The sequence below is a fragment of the Cervus canadensis genome, chromosome 18, assembly GCF_019320065.1.
Source record: "Cervus canadensis isolate Bull #8, Minnesota chromosome 18, ASM1932006v1, whole genome shotgun sequence".
NCBI classification, from domain to species: domain Eukaryota; kingdom Metazoa; phylum Chordata; class Mammalia; order Artiodactyla; family Cervidae; genus Cervus; species Cervus canadensis.
In genome coordinates, this window is record NC_057403.1 from 16,552,789 (window position 1) to 16,571,675 (window position 18,887).

Consider the following 18,887-nt stretch of genomic DNA (forward strand, 5'->3'; position numbering starts at 1 on the left):
AGGTCCAGACCCGCCCCTTCTCGGCTCCCTATAAGAACAGCTGGGGACCTGGGAATGCAGGGTCAGTCATCCATCCATCATGAAGCCTTCCATGAAACCTGAGACCTTCCTGCTGGGCTCCGCCCTGCTCTGCACCCTCCTGGGTCTGGGTAAGTGACTAGGGCTCTGGATTCCTGGGACCCTCAAAACAAGGAGTATGAGAGAACATTCTGCCATGTCCTCAAGGGAGAAGGGAAAGAGGAGGTGTCCTGGGAACTGAAATTCATGGAGAAGGCAGAGGGTAAAGGGCAGAAAGCCTGGGTGCCCAAGGGAGGAAGAGCTAAAAAAACATGTGAGTTTAAATCTCTCTGAAAAGATGGGTTTGGATGCATTCTGCTCCCTGTATCCCAGGCAGTGTCTCAAAATAAGACACCTGAATTCTGGAAAATCAGAGAATATGGTTAGTATTTGTCATTAGTATGAAAAAAAAATCAGGCTAGGGGGAGAGCTTTCCTTTCTCACAGGACTCTGAGAAGTTCAGGTCCCCAGTGTCCTCCCTCAGATATAGGAGTTCAGGCAGCTCCACTTTCCCCAGGACCGAGATACCTTGTGTCTGGACCCCCAGCGGCTGCTCTCTCCGGACCAAGGAGTCCAGGCCCTTATCCTTTTAGTCCTCGATCTTTCTTCTTGACCTGGGATGCAGATCCCCTCTAAGGTACCCCTGCCTGAGCACCCACTGCCTACCAGACTCAGACAGCCTGGTAGCCACACAGAAGGTGATCCCACTCCCGAGAACCAGGTGGACGGGAAGGTTCACACAAGTCCATGAAGGACTTCCCCTGTGCTTCAGTGCAGAATCTGCCTGCCAAAGCGGGGGACACGGGTGCAATCCCTGGTCCAGGAAGCTTCCGCATGCTTTGGGGCGACTAAGACCCTTCACCACAACTACTGAGCTCATGCTCTAAGCCGTGGTCTGCAACCGGAGAAACCAGCACAAACAAGAAACCCAAAACTGCAACTCGGGAGTTGCCCCTACACACTACAACTAGAGAAAAACCAACAGGAAGCAGGAACCCAGCACAGCCAACAAGATAAAAAAGAAAATTAAAAATATAAAAAAAATTTTTAAGTCCATGGAAACCTTCAGCAGGACCCGTCAAGGTCCCCTAGCTTTATCAGCGGGTCTAGCATCCCAAGTCCCCAGGCTTGTAATTACATAAACTTGCTCCCTGATCAGACTTGCTTTCTGCCCGGCCCCAGAAAGCAGCTTTGCTCTCAGGACCATGGCATCCCTGCCGAGCTTCCAACAGATCCCTGTTCAGCGGCCACTGTCCTGCCCACGAATAACCAGGGAGACACCAGACCTTTTCGGTCAGACCCCACCCCCCACCCCATCCCCGTCTGGATTCGGGAGTCATGGCCCACAGACTACGGCACCTTTCACTAGAGCCCCGTTCTCTAACTGCAGGGTACCCGCTAAGCTGTGAGGTGTGTACCAGTGACGGTCCCAACTGCAGTGGAAAACTGCAGACTTGTGCCCCGGATGAAGACTCCTGCATGGTTGTCGTGACTGAGAGCAACAGAAGTAAGTGGGCAGGGGCTGGTATCAGATGCTGGGGAGGTGGGCGGCAGATACCACCATGCGTGGGGAGGAACGTTTGAGTGATGAGTATGTCAGGAAAGAGAGAAAGGCAATCTCGAGGTGGGTGGTGAACAGAGAATCTGGTGGAATGACAGAAGCCACTATGGCCAAGGATTACTGAAGATGAGACTCCAAAGAGAGGAGGAGGAGGGGCAGATACAGACTTTCTTACCAAAGAGGGAATTTGGAAAGCAAAGGACATGGGGGAAGAGAGAAATCCAGAGAAGGGGGAAATCTAATATGTAAAAGCTGAAGGGGTGGGTGTACAGCAGACTTGGGTGAGTTGCAAAGAATGTGATCAGGTTGATTCTCTGGGGCTGCAAGGGGTCTCCCAGAGATGTGAGCTGCAAGCTACTGTTCCTGAAAGAGAAAGAGGGAGATACGGGGGGCTGGTTGAGTTGGGTGCAAGCTCAGTTGTGTCTGACTCTTTGCCACCCCATGGAGTGTAACCCGCCAGGCTTCTCTGTCCATGGGATTTTCCAGGCAAGAGTACTGGAGAGGTTTGCCATTTCCTCCTCCAGGGGATCTTCCCCACGCAGGGATGGAACCCACATCTCTTGCATCTCCTACATTGGCAGGGGGGTTCTTTACCACTGCACCCCCTGGGATTCCCAATATTGTCATAAAGAGAGAGACATAAGGACAGATGATCCCTGGGCGCAGTCCATGAGGTTGCAAAGAATCGGGCACAACTGAGCCCTACACACCCAAGCATGTGGTGTAAAGAGCAGAAACCCTAGGCCTGGAGGAGACACCTTATCTGTGGTGGGGAAGGGGAAGGCCAGGGAGACTGGAAGACACCACTCCAGGCAAGACCTGAGAGTACCTAAGGAGGGCAGCAAGAGACCATAGGTAGGAAGTCTGGGGAGTGACCCTGGGAAATCTGGAAGAGTCTACCTTAGATGGAGAAGGAAATGGGTGTGACAGCAGGTGGGGATGACCGCCCCATCCCAGCATTTGGTGGAAGGAACTCCAGGGGCCAGGGGAGGACTGAAAACTGGAAGAGACCATTACACAGGCATGGGGGTAATCACAGGTGGTCTGGAAAAGACCACTCCAGGTGTGACCGCTGCAGATGGCAGTGGGGTGGCCCTGGGGTGGAAGGGGCCACTCTGCAGAGTCCAGCACAGCCTGGGGACAGGGGGAGGATGGGGTGCATACCTGATAATCCATTCAGACGATGCCCAAGGCAGAAAGGGGGCTTGAATGTGGGGAGCTGGAAGAGACCTCTCTAGACAGCAGTGGGCTAGAGCTACTATAAGGTGAGAGAGACAACCCAGGGCAAGGGCCCAGAGCAGAGGCCACTGAGCTCTCTGCCCATGGCCATCCTGCAGAGGGCTCCTTGGCGGTGACCAGCTACAAGGGGTGTGCGAAATCCAGCGAGTGTGACTCAGGATCCTTCACCATCACCATGAACACTGAGAACTACATGGGCTCCACGAGGCGCTGCTGCCAGGATGATGGGTGCAACCAGGACCCACTGCCCGGTAAGCCCCGGCTGAGCCCCACAGCTAGAGTCCCTCCCTGCCCACCTTCTCCCGCCAGGGCCACCTGTGAGCACCTGCTCCTGACCTGCCCTGTAACCAGGGACAAGCGTCCTCCTTGCGCTGAGCCTTGGTTTCTTCTACTGTAAACTGCAGTATCCAGGGACTTCCCTGCTGGTCCACTGACTAAGTCTCCATGCGCTCTCTGCAGGGGTTTGATCCCTGGTCAAGGAACTGGATTCCTCATGCCGCAGTTAAGATCCAATGCAGTCAAATATTGTTTTCTGAAAATGCAGTGTGCGTTAGCAACTGGTGTCCCCTGAGTGGCTGTGATGTTGAGAAAGGGACTAACGTCTCCAATTACCTTCCCCTCCACCCTCCTCTTCAGCGATCGTGAGAAACCATACAGAGAATGGCCTTCGGTGTCCTTCCTGCATCGCTGCCTTTTCGGAAACATGCACTTCGACTCAGGAAGCGGTCTGCGTTGGTGAGGAAACCCACTGTGTTGCCGTGTCTGGCCTCGCACAGCCTGGTAAGGGGCACCTGGAATTCGGGAGGAGGGCACAGGGATTCCAGACAGTCCCAGAACTGGAGCCTCATTCTTCCAGATTCTAAGGGAGAGAGTGGCTCCAAAGATCTGGGGGAGAAGGTGGCTGGGGCACGTGACCCTGGACTAGGAGGAGGGAGGCACTGGAGATCCTGACTGTAGTCTACAATCCCCTCCCGCAGGCATCAGATTTGCGGCCCGGGGCTGTGGCACGGAGGCCGCCTGCCACAGCAAGCCTGGGACCCTGGTGCCCTCAGGCTCTCGTCTGTTGACCATCAAGAAGACCAGCTGTCGTCCAAGCCCCCAGGCTTCTGGCAAGGCTGAGTGAGGAACTGAGGCCCACGTGGTGTGTGGTCTCCATTCATTCTCAGTTGTGTTTCTAGAAATTTCTACAGTTCCCATGTGTCTATAAATTAAACAAGTTAACAGAACAATCCTGAGTCTTTGTGATGTGCTGCATTTCGGGGAGATGGGATGAGAAAAGCAGGGGTCTGAACCCTTGGGAACACTCTCTATGGAAGAAAGAAATGGAAGATGCTACCTCTTCTTAAAGGATTACTTCCTGCCTGGTCCCCATGCTAAGTGTTTTCCATGTAGTACCTCATTTCATAGTCACATCTCTGTGAAGCTGAAAGTATTGCCCCCATTTTACAGAACTGACTGAGGCACAGATTGTGGTATCACTTGTCTTTGGTCAAACAGCTGGGAGGGTCAGATTTTAGAGTCCATGATCACCTCTCCTAGTTAACCTGTTTTTGCCCCAGAGTTCAAGTTTGTAAAATGCAGAGATAATAGCTATAACCTCAAGGGCTGTCTTAAGAGTCCAATGAAAGAACACGAAAAAAGGACTTAGTGCAGTGCCTAACACATTTAAGGGGCTTCCCTGGTGGCTCAATGGGAAAGAATCTGCCTGCCAATGTAGGAGACGTGGTTCAATTCCTGGGTCAGGAAGATCCCCTGGAGAAGGGCATGGCAACCCACTCCATGATCTTTGCCTGGAGAATCCACGGACAGAGGAGGCTGACAGGCTACAATCCACAGAGTCACAAAGGGTCAGACCCCACTGAGTGCCTGAGCACCCTGCACTAGCGCCTTGAAGGCAGCGTGGGTTCTGGGACAATGTGTCTGGCCAAAGAGTTACCATCCTAATAGCTGCCACTTCCTCAGTGGCCATGTGTGGCAGCTACTAGACTTTGGCATCCATCAGGATAGTCTGGGTTATGCTACCATAACAAACAAATCCCTAAACTCAGTGGTTTAAAACACCAAAGTTGTATTAGTCTGTTCATGCTGAGTAATGTTGTATAACAAACCATGCCCCACTTGAGACTTGTAAAAAGAAACACTCTTCTTCCTATGGGTTTGTAGGTATCTGGGGCAGCTCTGTTTCTGGCTGTGCTCTGGTTGGATTGGTTCCAGTCTGGGAGGGGGACTCTAGTTCACCTCCGTGGGGTTCCAGAGTCTTCTGGATGTGTGACTCCCTGGTTAACATCCTTCTCATGGCAGATGACAGGGGCACAAAACCCAAGTGCACCAAAGGTCCCTGCGAAGGTTTGGGGGTGTGCAGGAATTCTATCCTTCACACAACCCCACCATCCCTCCTCTCCAGGGACCCTGGGGTCCTCAGCCTCCATCCTTCCTCCCTCAGACCCAGAAGTCTAGGCTTCCAGCTGACAGAATCCCAAGCATCTTCCACCCCCCTGAAACCCAAAGAACAGACACACAACAGAATTTCTACTTTTTTATTCGCTCCTCCAAAAAACACCACAGGGAAAGACACCCTTGATTCTCCGGGCTCCATGGTTCCTCACCTTAACGGACACAAATTTATCGTTATCCTGACAAGTAGGAAATTCAGCTAAGCTGAAGAGGCTTTTGGACCTCCTCTGCTTCTGCCAGTGGCAACACCAAGATTCATCATGTTTACTTGAATTTCTGCCTTCAAGGCCTGCCAGCATGCAGGGGCCCCGTAGAATCACCCTGAGGGCAGCAAGTGATCCCTGCACAACGGAGTCTTCTGTCTTTTCTTTTTGTATACTCCCAGAGACAGATGCCTCGCTACCAACTTGCTGCCTCCAGAGCCTAAAATTCAACCCTTTGAAAAGTCATGATTTAAAAGGCAACCGTTCCAAAAGAGAGCCGTGACACCCAAGGGTGCCGACACACAGCTGCGTGAACGAGATCAGCACAGTGGGCGCTGACACATGGAAACAAAGCCGGTCTTGCTTTCTGAGAGTTGATCCAGGCAGGAGGCCCCTTGGCAGGAGGGTAGACGGAAATTGGAAGAGGGAAGCGCAGGGGGGAAAAGGCAGACAGGGCCAAGTCAGAGATAGCGTCAGAGAGGAGGGCACCCTGAGCAAAGGGTGAGACTAAAGTTGGAGCTCCCCATGTTCCGGGCTTCCAGGAGGGGTTGCAAGTCTATTACTGTGCAAGAGAGAGACTGCGAGTAGAGGCGTGCCTACATGGGATGCTCACGATAACTCCGCATGTAGATGCCATTTGCTGAGCCACTTGGAAAAGGCCACCCCGATTGTCAAGCGGCTGTCTGGCCCGAGGACAATGAAGATGGAATGCCTATTCCCCAAGAGGGACCAAAGGGTCTCCAGTTCTCCTACACAAACCCCAATTCCCTGCTCCACATGGAGACCTTCCACCAGCCATGAACGAAGAGGCAAGGACCTCAGCCCTCTGGGGAGCCAGGAGTTCTGAGACTCCAGAGAACCAGCCTTTCCCCAGTGAAGATTCAAAGCCTATTTTGGATGCAGGCCTATCCCCCAACCCCGGAAACCTATAGCTTATACCCATTGTGGCTCAGAAGCCCAAGGATTCCAGCTCCCGGGGGAACCCAAACTCCCCTCCTTCATGTCACAATCCCCAACGGGAAGGAGACCGCCTTCATCAGCAATCAGGGCATCCACCTCCTCCGCAGGGGGACTAGACACCTATTACATCTACTCTTGAGAGACCAAGATAGGCCCCTTCCAGGAGTCCAAACCCTCAACTCCCTTGAGGAGTTCCGTAGTCTGATGATCCCCAGAGAAATCAGGAATCCCGTCCCCCAAATTCTGTTTCCCTTCAGGACCCAGGAATCCTGGTGACCAGACGTCACCTACTCCAACCCCTAGTCAGAGCCCTCATTTCCTTCAAGAACCCAGGATTCTGAGTGGTGAACCCCTAGCCCCGTGATCTCTCAGGCCCAGACATCCCATGCTAGAGTCTGGACCCCGCGCCGTCTCCAGCACTGCCTTGGCGTCCCCGCGCATCTCCTCCAGCACCTGCAGCAGGACGCCCTGCGCCGCGCCCCTGGATGCTGTGGGATGCTGGGCACGACTCTATCTCCAGCTGCTGCTTCCCAGGCTCCGCCAGCAGGGGGAGCGAGCGAGAGAGAGAGCGGCCCCAAGCCTTCTGGAGGGGGGCGGGATGTTGCAGGGCACTGGAGCAGCACCCCAGGTGTGCTTTGAGGCCGCTTTGGCAGCGGGGGTCGGGGCGGGGTTGCGCAGGTTAGTCCAGTTTGTAGCACCCCAGGACCTGCAGGACTAGCCTCACCGCACGTTCTCAGGGTAAGACCAGAACCAGCCGGGGATCACCCCCTCCTCAGGATCTGAATTTCAGCCCCAAGGGTTCAGCTCCAAGCTTCAAAACACCCACATTTCAATAATTCCAACCTCTTCCTTTTATTCCTCCATCCCTAAGGGTGCTGGCTGCTCCTGGCACTCGCTTCTGTGTTCTACCTGCGTCTTCTGTCCTCTTTAGTTCAACGTGGTGGTTTAGTTCCGAAGTCGTGTTGGACTCTGCGACCCCATGGAATATAACCGGCCAGGCTCCTCAGTCCATGGAAGTCTCCCCACAAGAATACTGGACTGGGCTGCCCTTTCCTTCTCCAGGAGATCTTCCCACACCAGGAATCCAACTTGTGTCCTCTGCATTGAAGGCAGATTCTAAACCGACTGAGCCACCTCCTTACTATTTCCTTTTATTAATTCTCTGGTAAAGTAACTGGTGTGATTTCGGCCTCCTGGTGGGACCCAGACTGATACAATGGGTAGCACTGATGTTGGTGTCTGCCTTGTCACTGATTCCAGGTGTCACGGAGCTTGATTTTCAAAGGGCTGTAGGTGGTGGGAATACTTTTGCCATCAGATGTGAAGAGCTGACTCACTGGGAAAGCCCCTGATGCTGGGAAAGGCTGAGGGCAGGAGGAGAAGGGGGTGACAGAGGATGAGATGGTTCAATTGCATCACCTACTCAACAGACATGAATGGGAGCACACTCTGGGATATAGTGAAAAAGAGGGAAGCCTGGCGTGCTGCAGGCCATGGGGTCTCAGAGAGTTGGACAGGACTTAGTGACTGAAAGACAATATGGTGGGAGCGGAGGGAAAGGGAAAGAAAGCATGGGCCCCAGCTCAGGAAGAGAGGCCTCTCAGGAGACGCCCCTGAGCTGCAGGAGTGCAGAGCTGAGTGCTCCTCCTGAGGGTAAATGAAGGGAGATGGGCTTGGTGGGGAAGTCAGTGGGAGGCCTGAGCTCTGGGGGGACAGGAGAGGAAACAGGGAAACTTCTCTCGGCAGACTCCTAGCCAATACTGGCTTCCCTCGGGGCTCTGATGGTAAAGAATCTGCCTGCAATGCAGGAGACCTGGATTCGATCCCTAGGTCGGGAAGACCCCCTGGAGAAGGGAATGGGAAGCCACTCCAGTTTTCTAATTTATGATCTCTACTGTCAACGATTTGGAGCAAAATTCCTAAGTAGTTATCAGTGTGGAAAGAGCCAAGTTGAAAACTCTAAGTGGTCCCATGTATGTAGTATCACCTGCTGAGAGGGCAAATCCTCTTTGGAGGAATGTACTTCAAACCAGCCCCTCAAAGAATCTCCACCAATATATTACCCAGGAGTGGAATTCACACACACACACACACACACACACCATTAAGCATCAGGAAATACGCTTCCATGATTAAGGGTTGGTAGAAACCACAAACTGCAGACTCAGACACACAAAGATTCCATATATGGATGAGTGAAAACTGGAAAGAGTGACAGACTGTATTTTCTGGGCTCCAAAATCGCTGCAGATGGTGACTGCAGCCATGAAGTTAAAAGATGCTTGCTCCTTGGAAGAAAAGCCATGAGAAACCTACACATCGTATTCAAAAGCAGAGACATCACTTGGCTGACAAAGGTCCATATAGTGAAAGCTATGGTTTTTCTAGCAGTCATGTACAGACGTAAGCTTTGGACCATAAAGAAGGCTGAGCACCAAAGAGTTGATGCTTTCAAACTGTGGTGCTGGGGAAGACTCTTGAGAGTCCCTTGGACAGCAAGGAGATCAATCCAGTCAATCCTGAAGTAAATCAACCCGAATATTCATTGGAAGGACTGATGCTGAAGCTCCAATACTATGGCCACCAGATGTGAAGAGCTGACTGATTGGAAAAGACCCTGATGTTAGGAGGGCTTCCTTGGTGGCTCAGATGATAAGGAATCCACCTGCAATGGGGGAAACCTGGGTTCGATCCCTGGGGTGGGAAGATCCCCTGGAGAAGGGAATGGCTGCCCATTCCAGTATTCTGGCCTCGACAATTCCACACTCAGTGGGGTTGCAAAGAGTCAGAGACAACTGAGCGCCTTTCACTTTCACTGATGCTGGGAAAGACTGAAGGCAAAAGGAGAACAGGGCCGCAGAGGGTGAGAGGTTTAGATGGCATCCTGGACTCTGACTCAGTGGACAGGAGTGTGAGCAAACTCCAGGAGACCGTGAAGGAAAGGGAAGCGAGGCGTGCTGCGGTCCATGGGGTCTCAAAGAGTCGGACACGACTGAGGAAAGCAAATTGATGTTATGAAACACACAATATGAAAGTAAGCCGGTAAGAATCTCCCCGCCAGTGTCGGTCGGGCTCTCAGTTTCCATCCCAGGTCTCGGAAGACTCCACGTCCCTCAGGGCAACTGAGCCCAAGCACCACGACTACTGACAGCCGGCTCCAAAAGCCTCTGCTCCGCAGTCAGCAAAGCCCCTGTGATGAGAAGCCCGCACACCGTAACCAGAGTGAACACCGCTCGCTGACACTAGAGAATGCGCACGCGCAGGAGTGAAGCCCTGGTGCAGTCAAAGCTGATAATTAAACTGTAGTAATAATTATTTAACAAACTCAAGGGAATGGGAGACTACTGACATAAGGGTTTCCAGACTTTGCAAACATAAAGCCCTGAGCCGACCATTCCACTTTTCTAGGTAGATCAGAGATGAATATAAAGATCCACATACCAGAATAGATACAGTTTTAGCCAAAAATGCATTGACTCTTCTTGTAATTAAAAGGTGGAATTTTGATCTGAAGAAATTTTTTCTTTTTTAAATTGCCCCAAAGCCAGTTGATTTTATGTAAAATTTTAAACAAGGATGCCATTAGACTGGGTGACTCTAAAGCCTTAGGTAGCTTCAGTAAACAACTCAAATTTTAAGCAAGAGTTGATGAACTCAAATCTAAGAAAATGAAATAAACTAATTGTGAACAGCCAAGTCCCTCGATTTTCCCAAGGAAGAAAATCCTTTAAGCTCCAGAGAGGTGGGGCGGTTGGGGCACTGGGACTGATGTACATATGCTCCTGACACCCTGTATGGCAGAGATGCTGCTGAGAGCCTCCTGCAGAGACAGGGCGCTGACTCAGCGCTGTGCTGACCTCAGTGGGAAGGAAACCCCAGAGTGCGGGGTGTGTGTACGGACGGCTGGTTCTCGTTGCTGCCCAGCGGAAACTGACACAGTATTGTAAAGGAACTAACCCCAATAAAACTGATTAATTTAAAACGTTCAAGCTCAATCCAATTAAATATTTGCTCTGCTTCCATGCTTTCTCTCCAAAAACCTCTGTCCTAACCCACCCACAAAGCACCTCTAATCATTTCTCAGTTTTGGCTGTCTGATTTGAATTCTCTGCTTAAATGAACTCTTCAAACTATAACATGCCTCAGTTTATCTTTTTATAACTGATAGAACCTTCATTTTATTATTATTATCATTCTTTTTGGTCACACTGCACAGCTTGTGGGATTTTAGTTCCTCAACCAGGGACTGATTGAATCTGGGCCCCCGGCAATGAGAGAGTGGCGTCCTAACCACTGCACCGCCAGGGAACTTCCTAGGACCTTGAGAATAAAAATGTGTGTCCAAGGGCAACCTCATTGGTTAGAACGTATTTTGTAAGGTGGCAAAAGCGCTTGATAAAATTCAACGCACGTCAGTTAAAAGACTAGTGGGACTTCCTGGCGGTCCAGTGGCTAGGACTCCGCACTTCCAATGTAGGGGGCCCGGGTCTGATCCCTGGTCGGTGAACTAGATCCTGCTGCATGTGCAGCTGCAACTAAGAGCTGGCCCAGAGAAATACATCGATAAAGACCGGCAATATCAAGTATCGGTGAAGATGTGAAGCTCACATACTGCTGAAGGTAATGTAAAATGGAACAACCACTTTGGAAACCAGTCCATTTCGAATAAGTAAAACACACATCTGCCTGCATGCTGAGTAGCTTCAGTCGTGTCTGACTCTTTGTGACCCTATGGACTGTAGCCCACCAGGCTCCTCTGTCCATGGGGCTCTCTAGGTAAGAATACTGGAGTGGGTTGCCATGCCCTCCTCCAGGGCATCTTCCAAACCCAGAGATCGAACCCTCCTCTCCTGTGTTTCTTGCATTGCAGGCAGATTTTCTACCACTGAGTCAACAGGCAAGTCCTGAATCTAACTGAAGGCCCTGCAATTTGACTCTTTCAGATAGTTATCCCAAAGAGAGCTCTCTACAGAGGTTTGTACACGAAGGTTCACAGCAGCTGTGTTCACCGTCACGAAGCATTTAACTGGAGGCTTCCTGTGTGCTGTTTTGGATCTGTCAGGAATCCTCTGGTCCTCATTAATTCCTGAATATTCAGGAATTAAGAGGAGGCTAAGGAATCCAGGAATTTCTCATTACTGTGATAAGTACTCTCTTCCTTTTAAGGAACCATGTGTTAAAAAGTGATTTATTGTAACTCTCTCTTTGATAGGGATCGCCTTATGTTTTGTAAATCTGGAATTTTAATCTTTATCTTTGCTGAGAATACCTACCTTGTAAGACGGTATATATGCCCACGCCATGTTGATTAAAACAGCTTTTCTCCATCAGAGATTTGGTCCCTGTGTCTTGCTTTCTTTCTTTCTCTCTCTTACTTTCTTTTTTTTTTTTTTTTCGTTATAAGACAAAAATTTAATGAAAATTGGTATGTAATAATCCAAAGGGCTAAATAGTTACATGGGACTGTATTAGAAATTTAATATACAAGTAAATGTTACATGTTATCATCATCTGATTCATCTTCTTCCTTCAAAGATTCCTTGGCATATTTCTCTGCCTCTTCCCTTATATCTTTAGCAACTATTTCATGTCTTCCATTAGTTATTTCACCAACCCAGCTGAGCTCTAGTTCAAAAGCTTTATCCTTAACTTCATCGTGGACTATATAAATTATTTTTGCAACTTCTTTAACAACATCACGGCAGGTCATTTCTTTCATCTGAAGCTTTTCAATTTCTGTCTTTGCAGCCTGCCTGGCTTTGCCAATGGCACAGCCCCAATAACCATATGAAACACCCGATGGGTCAATCATGTAGAGTTGTGCACCGTCATTCACACTGTAAGACCCTAACATGAAACTGCAGCCAAAAGGTCTAACAGCACTGTAGAGTGTATACGCGTGTACATACATGGCCACTCTGTCTGCAAGATGTTTTAGTGGAATGTTATATCCAAAGTTAGATCTAAAGTTGGAAGCCTCTTCTCTTGCAATGTCTGCTAAAGAACGAGCATCTGCCAACAAACCTGCTACTGCCATTCCAACGTGTCGATCAACATTAAAAAGTTGTTTGTTGGAACCTTCTTCATAAAGTTTAGACAGGACTAATTTTTCTACCCCAAAGACAACGCCGTCTTTACATCTGATTCCAATAGCTGTACTACTATTTTCCACAGCCTTCATAGCATATTCAACTTGAAAAACTCTTCCATCCGGAGAGAATGTAGAAGCTGACAGATCATACCCGGTGCCGACTGAACTCATCCTGCCAAAATCCTCTCTTACTTTCTTATCATTGACTCCGGATCACCAGGTTCCGCTCCATTAAAGGACCAACACTCATAATAGTCAAAAAGCGGTGGGGCGTTCCCTGGCGATCTAGTATTGAGGGCTTTTCACTTTCACTGCTGAGGTCTGGGTTCAATCCCTGCTTGGAGAACTGAGATCCTGAAAGCTGTGAGGTGTGGACAAAAACAGCCACCAAAAAGTGGCAACAGTCTAGATGCCCGTCCACCAGAGGATGGATGAACAAGTTGAGATCTACGCGTGCAGTGAAACTTCTCAGCAGTAAGGTGGAACAGACCGCTGACGTACACACAATATGTTAGACCCCATGCTCCTGGCTCCACCAGACTCCGCTGGACGCGCTTCTAACCTGACACCACTGCTCTCCTTGATGGCACTCTGACAAACTGCCTATCTGTCACCCCTGCCTGCAATCACATAGGACTCTGTGGACGCTCCCTGAGGGTAGGGGCCTGGTTTGGTTTGTTCACTACTGGTTCCTGAGCTTGAGCCCAGCTCTGCTGCACACTATCTATAGCACCTTGTCGGCTCAGCTTTTGGAGCCTCAGTTTCCTCATCTGTAACTGGGGATGATCACCCTGTGTAGGATTTATGCACATAAACACCACGGCCACAGGGCACAGCCCATAGTGGGCACCCTGTCACTGCCAGTCGGGAGGTCGCTGCTCAATGACTGTGTTGAAAGAAGAGAAGAGCTGGACTCCCCTGATGGCGAGGTGGATTAGAATCTACCTGTCAGGGCAGGGGACAGGGGTTCGATCCCTGGTCTGGGAAGATTCCACATGCTACAGAGAAATTCGGCCTATGAGCCAAAACTATTGAGCTTGTTCTCTAGAGCCTTGAGCTGCAATGACTGCGTGCACATGCAATACCTACTGAAGACCATGTCCCATGCTCTGCAACAAGAGAAGCCCACGCACTGTAACTGGACAGGAGCCCCCACTCCCTACAACTAGAGAAAGCCGATGTAAAAGCAATGAAGCCCCAGCACAGCCAAAAATAAGTAAAGAGATGACTGTAGGAAGGCTTCTCCCAAAGTCTGCATTCTGTCTGACATAAAGGGACAGAAGGCCACATGGGGGTGGAAGGAAGTTACAGGGGCTGAAGCACTCTGAGGCTATTTTTTTAAATTTATTTATTTGGCTGCCTTGGGTCTCAGTTGCAACACTCAGGATCTTTGTTGCAGGATCTTTCATTTGGGTGACTGGGCTGAGTTGATCCCGGGCATTGGGGATCTTAGTTCCCTGACCAGGGATGAAATCCGTGTCCCCTGCTTTGCAAGAAGGATTCTTAACCACTGGACCACCTGGAAAATTCCCTAGGACTCTTTTATTTGGCTCACAGAATGACAAGTTGACTATGACCCCCAAAGGTTCCTAGTCCGCCACCCCACACAGCCAGGAACATCCGATGACCCGATCTGCAACGTCACCCCCAGCCGGGCGGTGGCCTGGAGACACTGCCGGCACACCGCTACAGACAGGAGCGTCCCTACAGCGGAGGGAGGAGCCTGGGCTTGTGCGGAGGCCAGCCTGAGCTCAAATCTAGCCCTGGCACTGCCAAGCTATGCAGCCCCGGTGACATAAACCTCTCTGAGCTGCAGTTTCCTCATGAGTGAAGGGCGTCTCCCCACTTCTGAAAGGACTTGACGGGACACAGGATGCTAACCATCGCAATGCACAGCCACTGTGGAGGCATCTATGTGTAAATGGTGTGGCAGACCCGTAATCCCAGTAAGACGCGTCGACACCTCTGGGAGCCAGGAGCTATTTTGATCTCCATTTCACAGGGAGCCACTGAGACGGCAAGCACCTGTGTAAGTTCCCAGAGGTCACGAGGCCGGGCTACAGCCAGCGTCAGCAGGGCTGCGTTCCTTCTGGACGTTCTGGGGGAGAATCGGTTCCTCATCTTATCTCCAGCTTCTGGAGCCCCTGCCCTCCTCGGCGGGGGCCCCTTCCTCCGTCTCCAGAGCCAGCAGTGGCATTGCTCCAGCCTCTGCTTCCATCCCCACAGCTCCTCTGACTGGCTCTCCAGTCGCCCTCCTCCTCTGATAAGGACTCTTGTGATGACACTGCCTCCCCCCAAATCATCCAGGCCCATCTGCCCACCTCGAGATCCTTACAGGGACTTCCTGGTGGTCCAGTGGCTAAAACTCTGCCCTCCCAATACAGAGTGTTTGGGTTTGAACCCTGGTCAGGGAACTAGATCCCACAAGCTGCAGCTAAGAGTTCACATGCTACAGCTAAAAGATTCCGCACACCGCAACAAATATAGAAGATCCCGCATGCCCCTACTAAGACTCAATGTGGCCAAATAAAGAAATATTTTTAAAAAATCCTCAACAACAACAACAAAAAAATCCTCAGAAAGTCCCTTTCACCATGTAAAGGACACATGTACAGGTTCTGGGGATTAGGACGCAGAAAACGCGTGTGTGTGTGTGTGTGTGTGTGTCTGTGTCTGTGTGTCTGTGTGTCTGTCTGTGTGTGTATCTGTGCCTGTGTGTGTACACTCAGTTGGCCAGTCATGTCCAACTCTTTGCGACCCCACAGACTGTAGCGCACTGGACTCCTCTGTCCATGCGATGTCCCAGGCAAGAATACTGGGATGGGTTTCCCTTTCCTTCTCCAGGGGATGTTCCCCACCCATGGATTGAACCTGTGTTTCCTGAATCAGCAGGCAGATTCATTACCACAGAGTCACCAGCAAAGACTGTGACACCTTTAGGGGGCCGTTATTTTGTCTACCACGCTGAGCAAAGCTCTTCCACACAGGGAGTCAGGGTCAGTTAACTCCCCCAGCTTTACAGATGGGGAAACTGAGATGCAGACAGGAAAATCAATGGCTCACAGGTCACACACAGTGAATGACTGGCAGAGAAATTCAGACCCAACTCACTGACTACAAGACAACAGGGCTTTCCAACTCCACAATTTCAATCCTGGTGCTAAAACCTCAACATCTTGGGACTTCCCTGGCGGTTCAGAGTCTGAGACTCCACACTCCCAACGCAGGGACCCAAGTTCCATCCCTGGTCAGGGATCTAGATCCTACATCCCACAACTAAAGGATACTGCCTGCCATCACTAAGACTCAACTCAGCCAAATAAATAAATAAATACTAAAAAAAAAAAAAAAGTCAAAAAACCCCTTGCCACTGCCTCCTCTCCCACTGAAGGCATTCCTCATTCCTCCTGACCGTGTAATTTCCTCCCCAGCACGTGGCATCTGACATACATTTGACTTACTGATCTGTCAGTCTTTCCTTGCCAATATAAAATCTCCACAGGTCTGATATGTTTGTCTTCTGATGTCTGCGGCACTGTGTGCCTACAACAGTGCGGGGCCTACAGAAGGCGCTGCTATGAATGAAGAACACATGAATCCATCCGCTCTCAAGTCTCAGGGCCCGTCTCTGTGCTGACACTCCTACAGCTCTGCCCCGACTCCAGGCCCATCCCGGCTCTCCCTTGGATACTGTTCCTTGGGTGTCCCAAAGTCACAGCAAACCTGGACATCCCAACCAGCAGATGACTGTCTCAGGCTGCCCCCCTGCTCTAGGGCCTGCATCTCGGTGACAGAGGCCACATCCCCCTCGGTCTCCCAGGCAGAGAAGCCGGAGCCTCGTCTGGTTCCTCTGGCTCTCTCACTCCCCCCTTCCTGTCTCTCCTTGCTCCCACTCCAACAGAGGTGCAGAATGAAAGGGGATGCTCCTGATCATGAAAGAGCCCAGCAGGATCAGGCACTAATACACACGTGCATCCCCTCTTTACACAAACACCTGCGTGGTGACAGAGCATTTTGCAAACATTATGTCACTGGATTTTCACGGTAACCCTGGGCTCAGATCACATGATCTTCCATGGAAAGATGAGAAAACAGCTTCCGAGAAATGAAACCATTTGCCTGAGGTCACAGGGAGAGTAAGAGGGAGAGATGGGGACTTGAATTCCACCTGAGATTAACTTGTCAGCCACCTGCATCTCTCTCTGCTTAAAATACTGGCTCTAGGCAAATTTCAAAATCTCTCTGGGCCTAGTTTCTTCATCAAACAAGGGGATAATAATAGATTTGAGGTCATGGGATTTTTATGAGGATCCCGTGACCTAACCCCTATGAGGCATTTAGAACGGTGACTGGCAGTTTTGTTTTTTTGGGGGATGGGGGGCATTTTCCCAAGTTGGGCCTGCAACCTGGGCCTCGTGGCATGGAGTGGAATCCTAACCATTGGCCCACCAGGGTATTCCCAAACAGTTGTAACTGTGAATAAACTGCTAGCTCTCATTAGTATGATGTACTATGTTCAGAAACTATGAAATATTTAAAGTCCAAAAATAACTCACAAAATCTGTGGTTTGTGTATAATTCCTGGGAGGAGAATTCTCAGCTTCTAAGTTGCAAAAAGGTCTATGAACCAAAACATTTTCAGAGCCACTGTGTAAGACAGACAATAACATATTTAACACAATCTGGTAGGCCTTGTCCCAACCATCCTTTCCCAAACACCCTTACATTGGAGGGATGAATGTGGCCAAAATCAAGCAGTTGAGGACTTCTGTGGTGGTCCAGTGGGTGAGAATCCAAGCCTCCAGTGGAGCAGAGGGCTGGGCGGCAGGTTCAATCGCTGGCTGAGGAACTAAGGCCCCAAAATGTCATGTGGAGTGGCCAAAAATTTAAAAACAAAATTTTTTTTTTTTCTAAAGACAGAGACATCCCAGGAGGTCCAATAGCTACGACTTCATGCTACTAGTGAAGGCGGCCCAGGTTCCCAATTCTGGCCAGAAAACCAGATCCCACATGCTGTAACTAAGACCCAACGCAGCCAAATATGAATAAATATAAAAAAGAAAGGAAGTCAACATACGGACACAAAGAAGCAAGAAAAAGGTGGCGAGAGCACCCACACTGGGGTCAGGTCTCAGCACCGCCACGTGTGAGGGGTGATAACAGCTCCAACGTCATCCGACTCCCTGGAGAGCCAGATCACGCAGGGGAACACCCAGGCAGCACCTGGGAACACTCTAACTCACTTCTCCCACAGGTTTCTTAGGCCTGATGGGAACCGCCTGCTGGGAATTCTGTCACCATCCTGGGTCAAACTCCCCGTTTCCCTTGGCTCCCTCCAACCTCACCAAGCATGTACCAAAGCACTGAGCGGTCCAAAATGGTCGCTGAGACTGACCACTGCACTTTGGCCCTTCCTATGCCTGTTTCCCCATCTTTAAAATGAGCTTGACTGGCTTAGATGATATGACACACCTTCCAGTCCAAAGCCCTTTAGAAGGCAGAATGCGTGGCAATGGTTTACTCTGTTCCAAATGAGGATGATAAGGCTCTGAAAAGAGCAGCAACCGACCTGGACCACACACGGATTCATTCCTGGCCTAGTCCTTGGATCACCTATCTCCCCTGCTAAGGGCACAGGGACCACAAGGCTCATTGTCCAGGTGAGGTGGTGAGGACCGAAGAGAAAGTACCACAGCTCATGGCCAGTTAACCCCAGAGTAGGGTCTGGAGCCTGGACCTACAGATTTCTATTAAGGAGATGGAGGGAGGGAGACTTCTCTGGGGGTCCAGTGGTTAAGCCTCTGAGGTTCCAGGACAGGGGGCTCCAGTTCCATTTCCGGTCAGAGACCTAAGATCCCTCATGCCACTCAGCAGAGAGGGCAAAAAAAAGAAAAGATGGGGGGCTGGCACAATCACCTGGAGCACCACAGAGATCGTCTTCTCACCCGCCTTGGCTGCCTGCCATTTGCCTAAGTGTCTGCCTTGAGGTTTTCTGCACAGTAGGTCTGGAGAGAAGAGTAGAAAAGGCAATGTTAGGGTTCAGAGATGACAGCTATGACCCAGTTCTCAAATGACTCTGAGAGTTCTCTCAAGCCCTCTGACATCACCCAGCTTGAGGTTTCCTTATTAATCCCCGCACACTCTGGGCTTTGGGGAAGAGTGGATACATGTGTATGACTGTCTGAGTCCCTTTGCTGTTCACCTGAAACTCTCACAACACTGTTATCTGGCTATACCCCAATACAAAACCTTCCAGTGTTAAAATCATAAATCCCCCCACACTCTACCTGGAGTCCCCTCCAACATTTTCCCCTGGAAATTC

At 50.4% G+C, this 18,887-nt stretch overlaps 2 protein-coding genes and 1 long non-coding RNA gene across 6 annotated transcripts in view; 1 reads left to right on the top strand and 2 right to left on the bottom strand.

Moving 5' to 3' along the window:
* Positions 1-18,887, top strand: part of LOC122421141 (phospholipase A2 inhibitor and LY6/PLAUR domain containing) — a 22,764-nt gene continuing 3,877 nt past the window's right edge. Inside the window, exons 1-5 of one of the 3 annotated variants that reach the window (XM_043436952.1) lie at positions 1-149; positions 1,448-1,564; positions 2,956-3,108; positions 3,494-3,637; positions 3,835-4,080. In XM_043436952.1, the coding sequence (XP_043292887.1) occupies positions 80-149; positions 1,448-1,564; positions 2,956-3,108; positions 3,494-3,637; positions 3,835-3,980 (630 nt within the window). In that variant the 5' untranslated portion in view covers positions 1-79 and the 3' untranslated portion in view covers positions 3,981-4,080. Of the gene's footprint in view, positions 150-1,447; positions 1,565-2,955; positions 3,109-3,493; positions 3,638-3,834; positions 4,081-18,887 lie in introns of those variants that run through there. The other 2 variants (XM_043436950.1, XM_043436951.1) reach the window with 2 other exon arrangements.
* On the bottom strand, positions 11,857-12,751 carry LOC122421136 (proteasome subunit alpha type-3-like). The gene has a single exon (XM_043436943.1). The coding sequence runs from the start codon at positions 12,734-12,736 to the stop codon at positions 11,969-11,971; it is 768 nt and encodes a 255-aa protein (XP_043292878.1). The 5' UTR covers positions 12,737-12,751; the 3' UTR covers positions 11,857-11,968.
* The window catches only part of LOC122421145, a 22,358-nt gene continuing 20,893 nt past the window's right edge, over positions 17,423-18,887 (bottom strand). For both annotated transcript variants that reach the window (XR_006263450.1, XR_006263451.1), the window contains one exon: positions 17,423-18,570. This is a non-coding gene — a long non-coding RNA (uncharacterized LOC122421145). The remainder of the gene's footprint in view (positions 18,571-18,887) is intronic.

What these genes read in the sequence shown, in the direction of transcription:
- LOC122421136 (XM_043436943.1), bottom strand. Translation starts at nt 12,736, where the DNA reads ATGAGTTCAGTCGGCACCGGGTATGATCTGTCAGCTTCTACATTCTCT.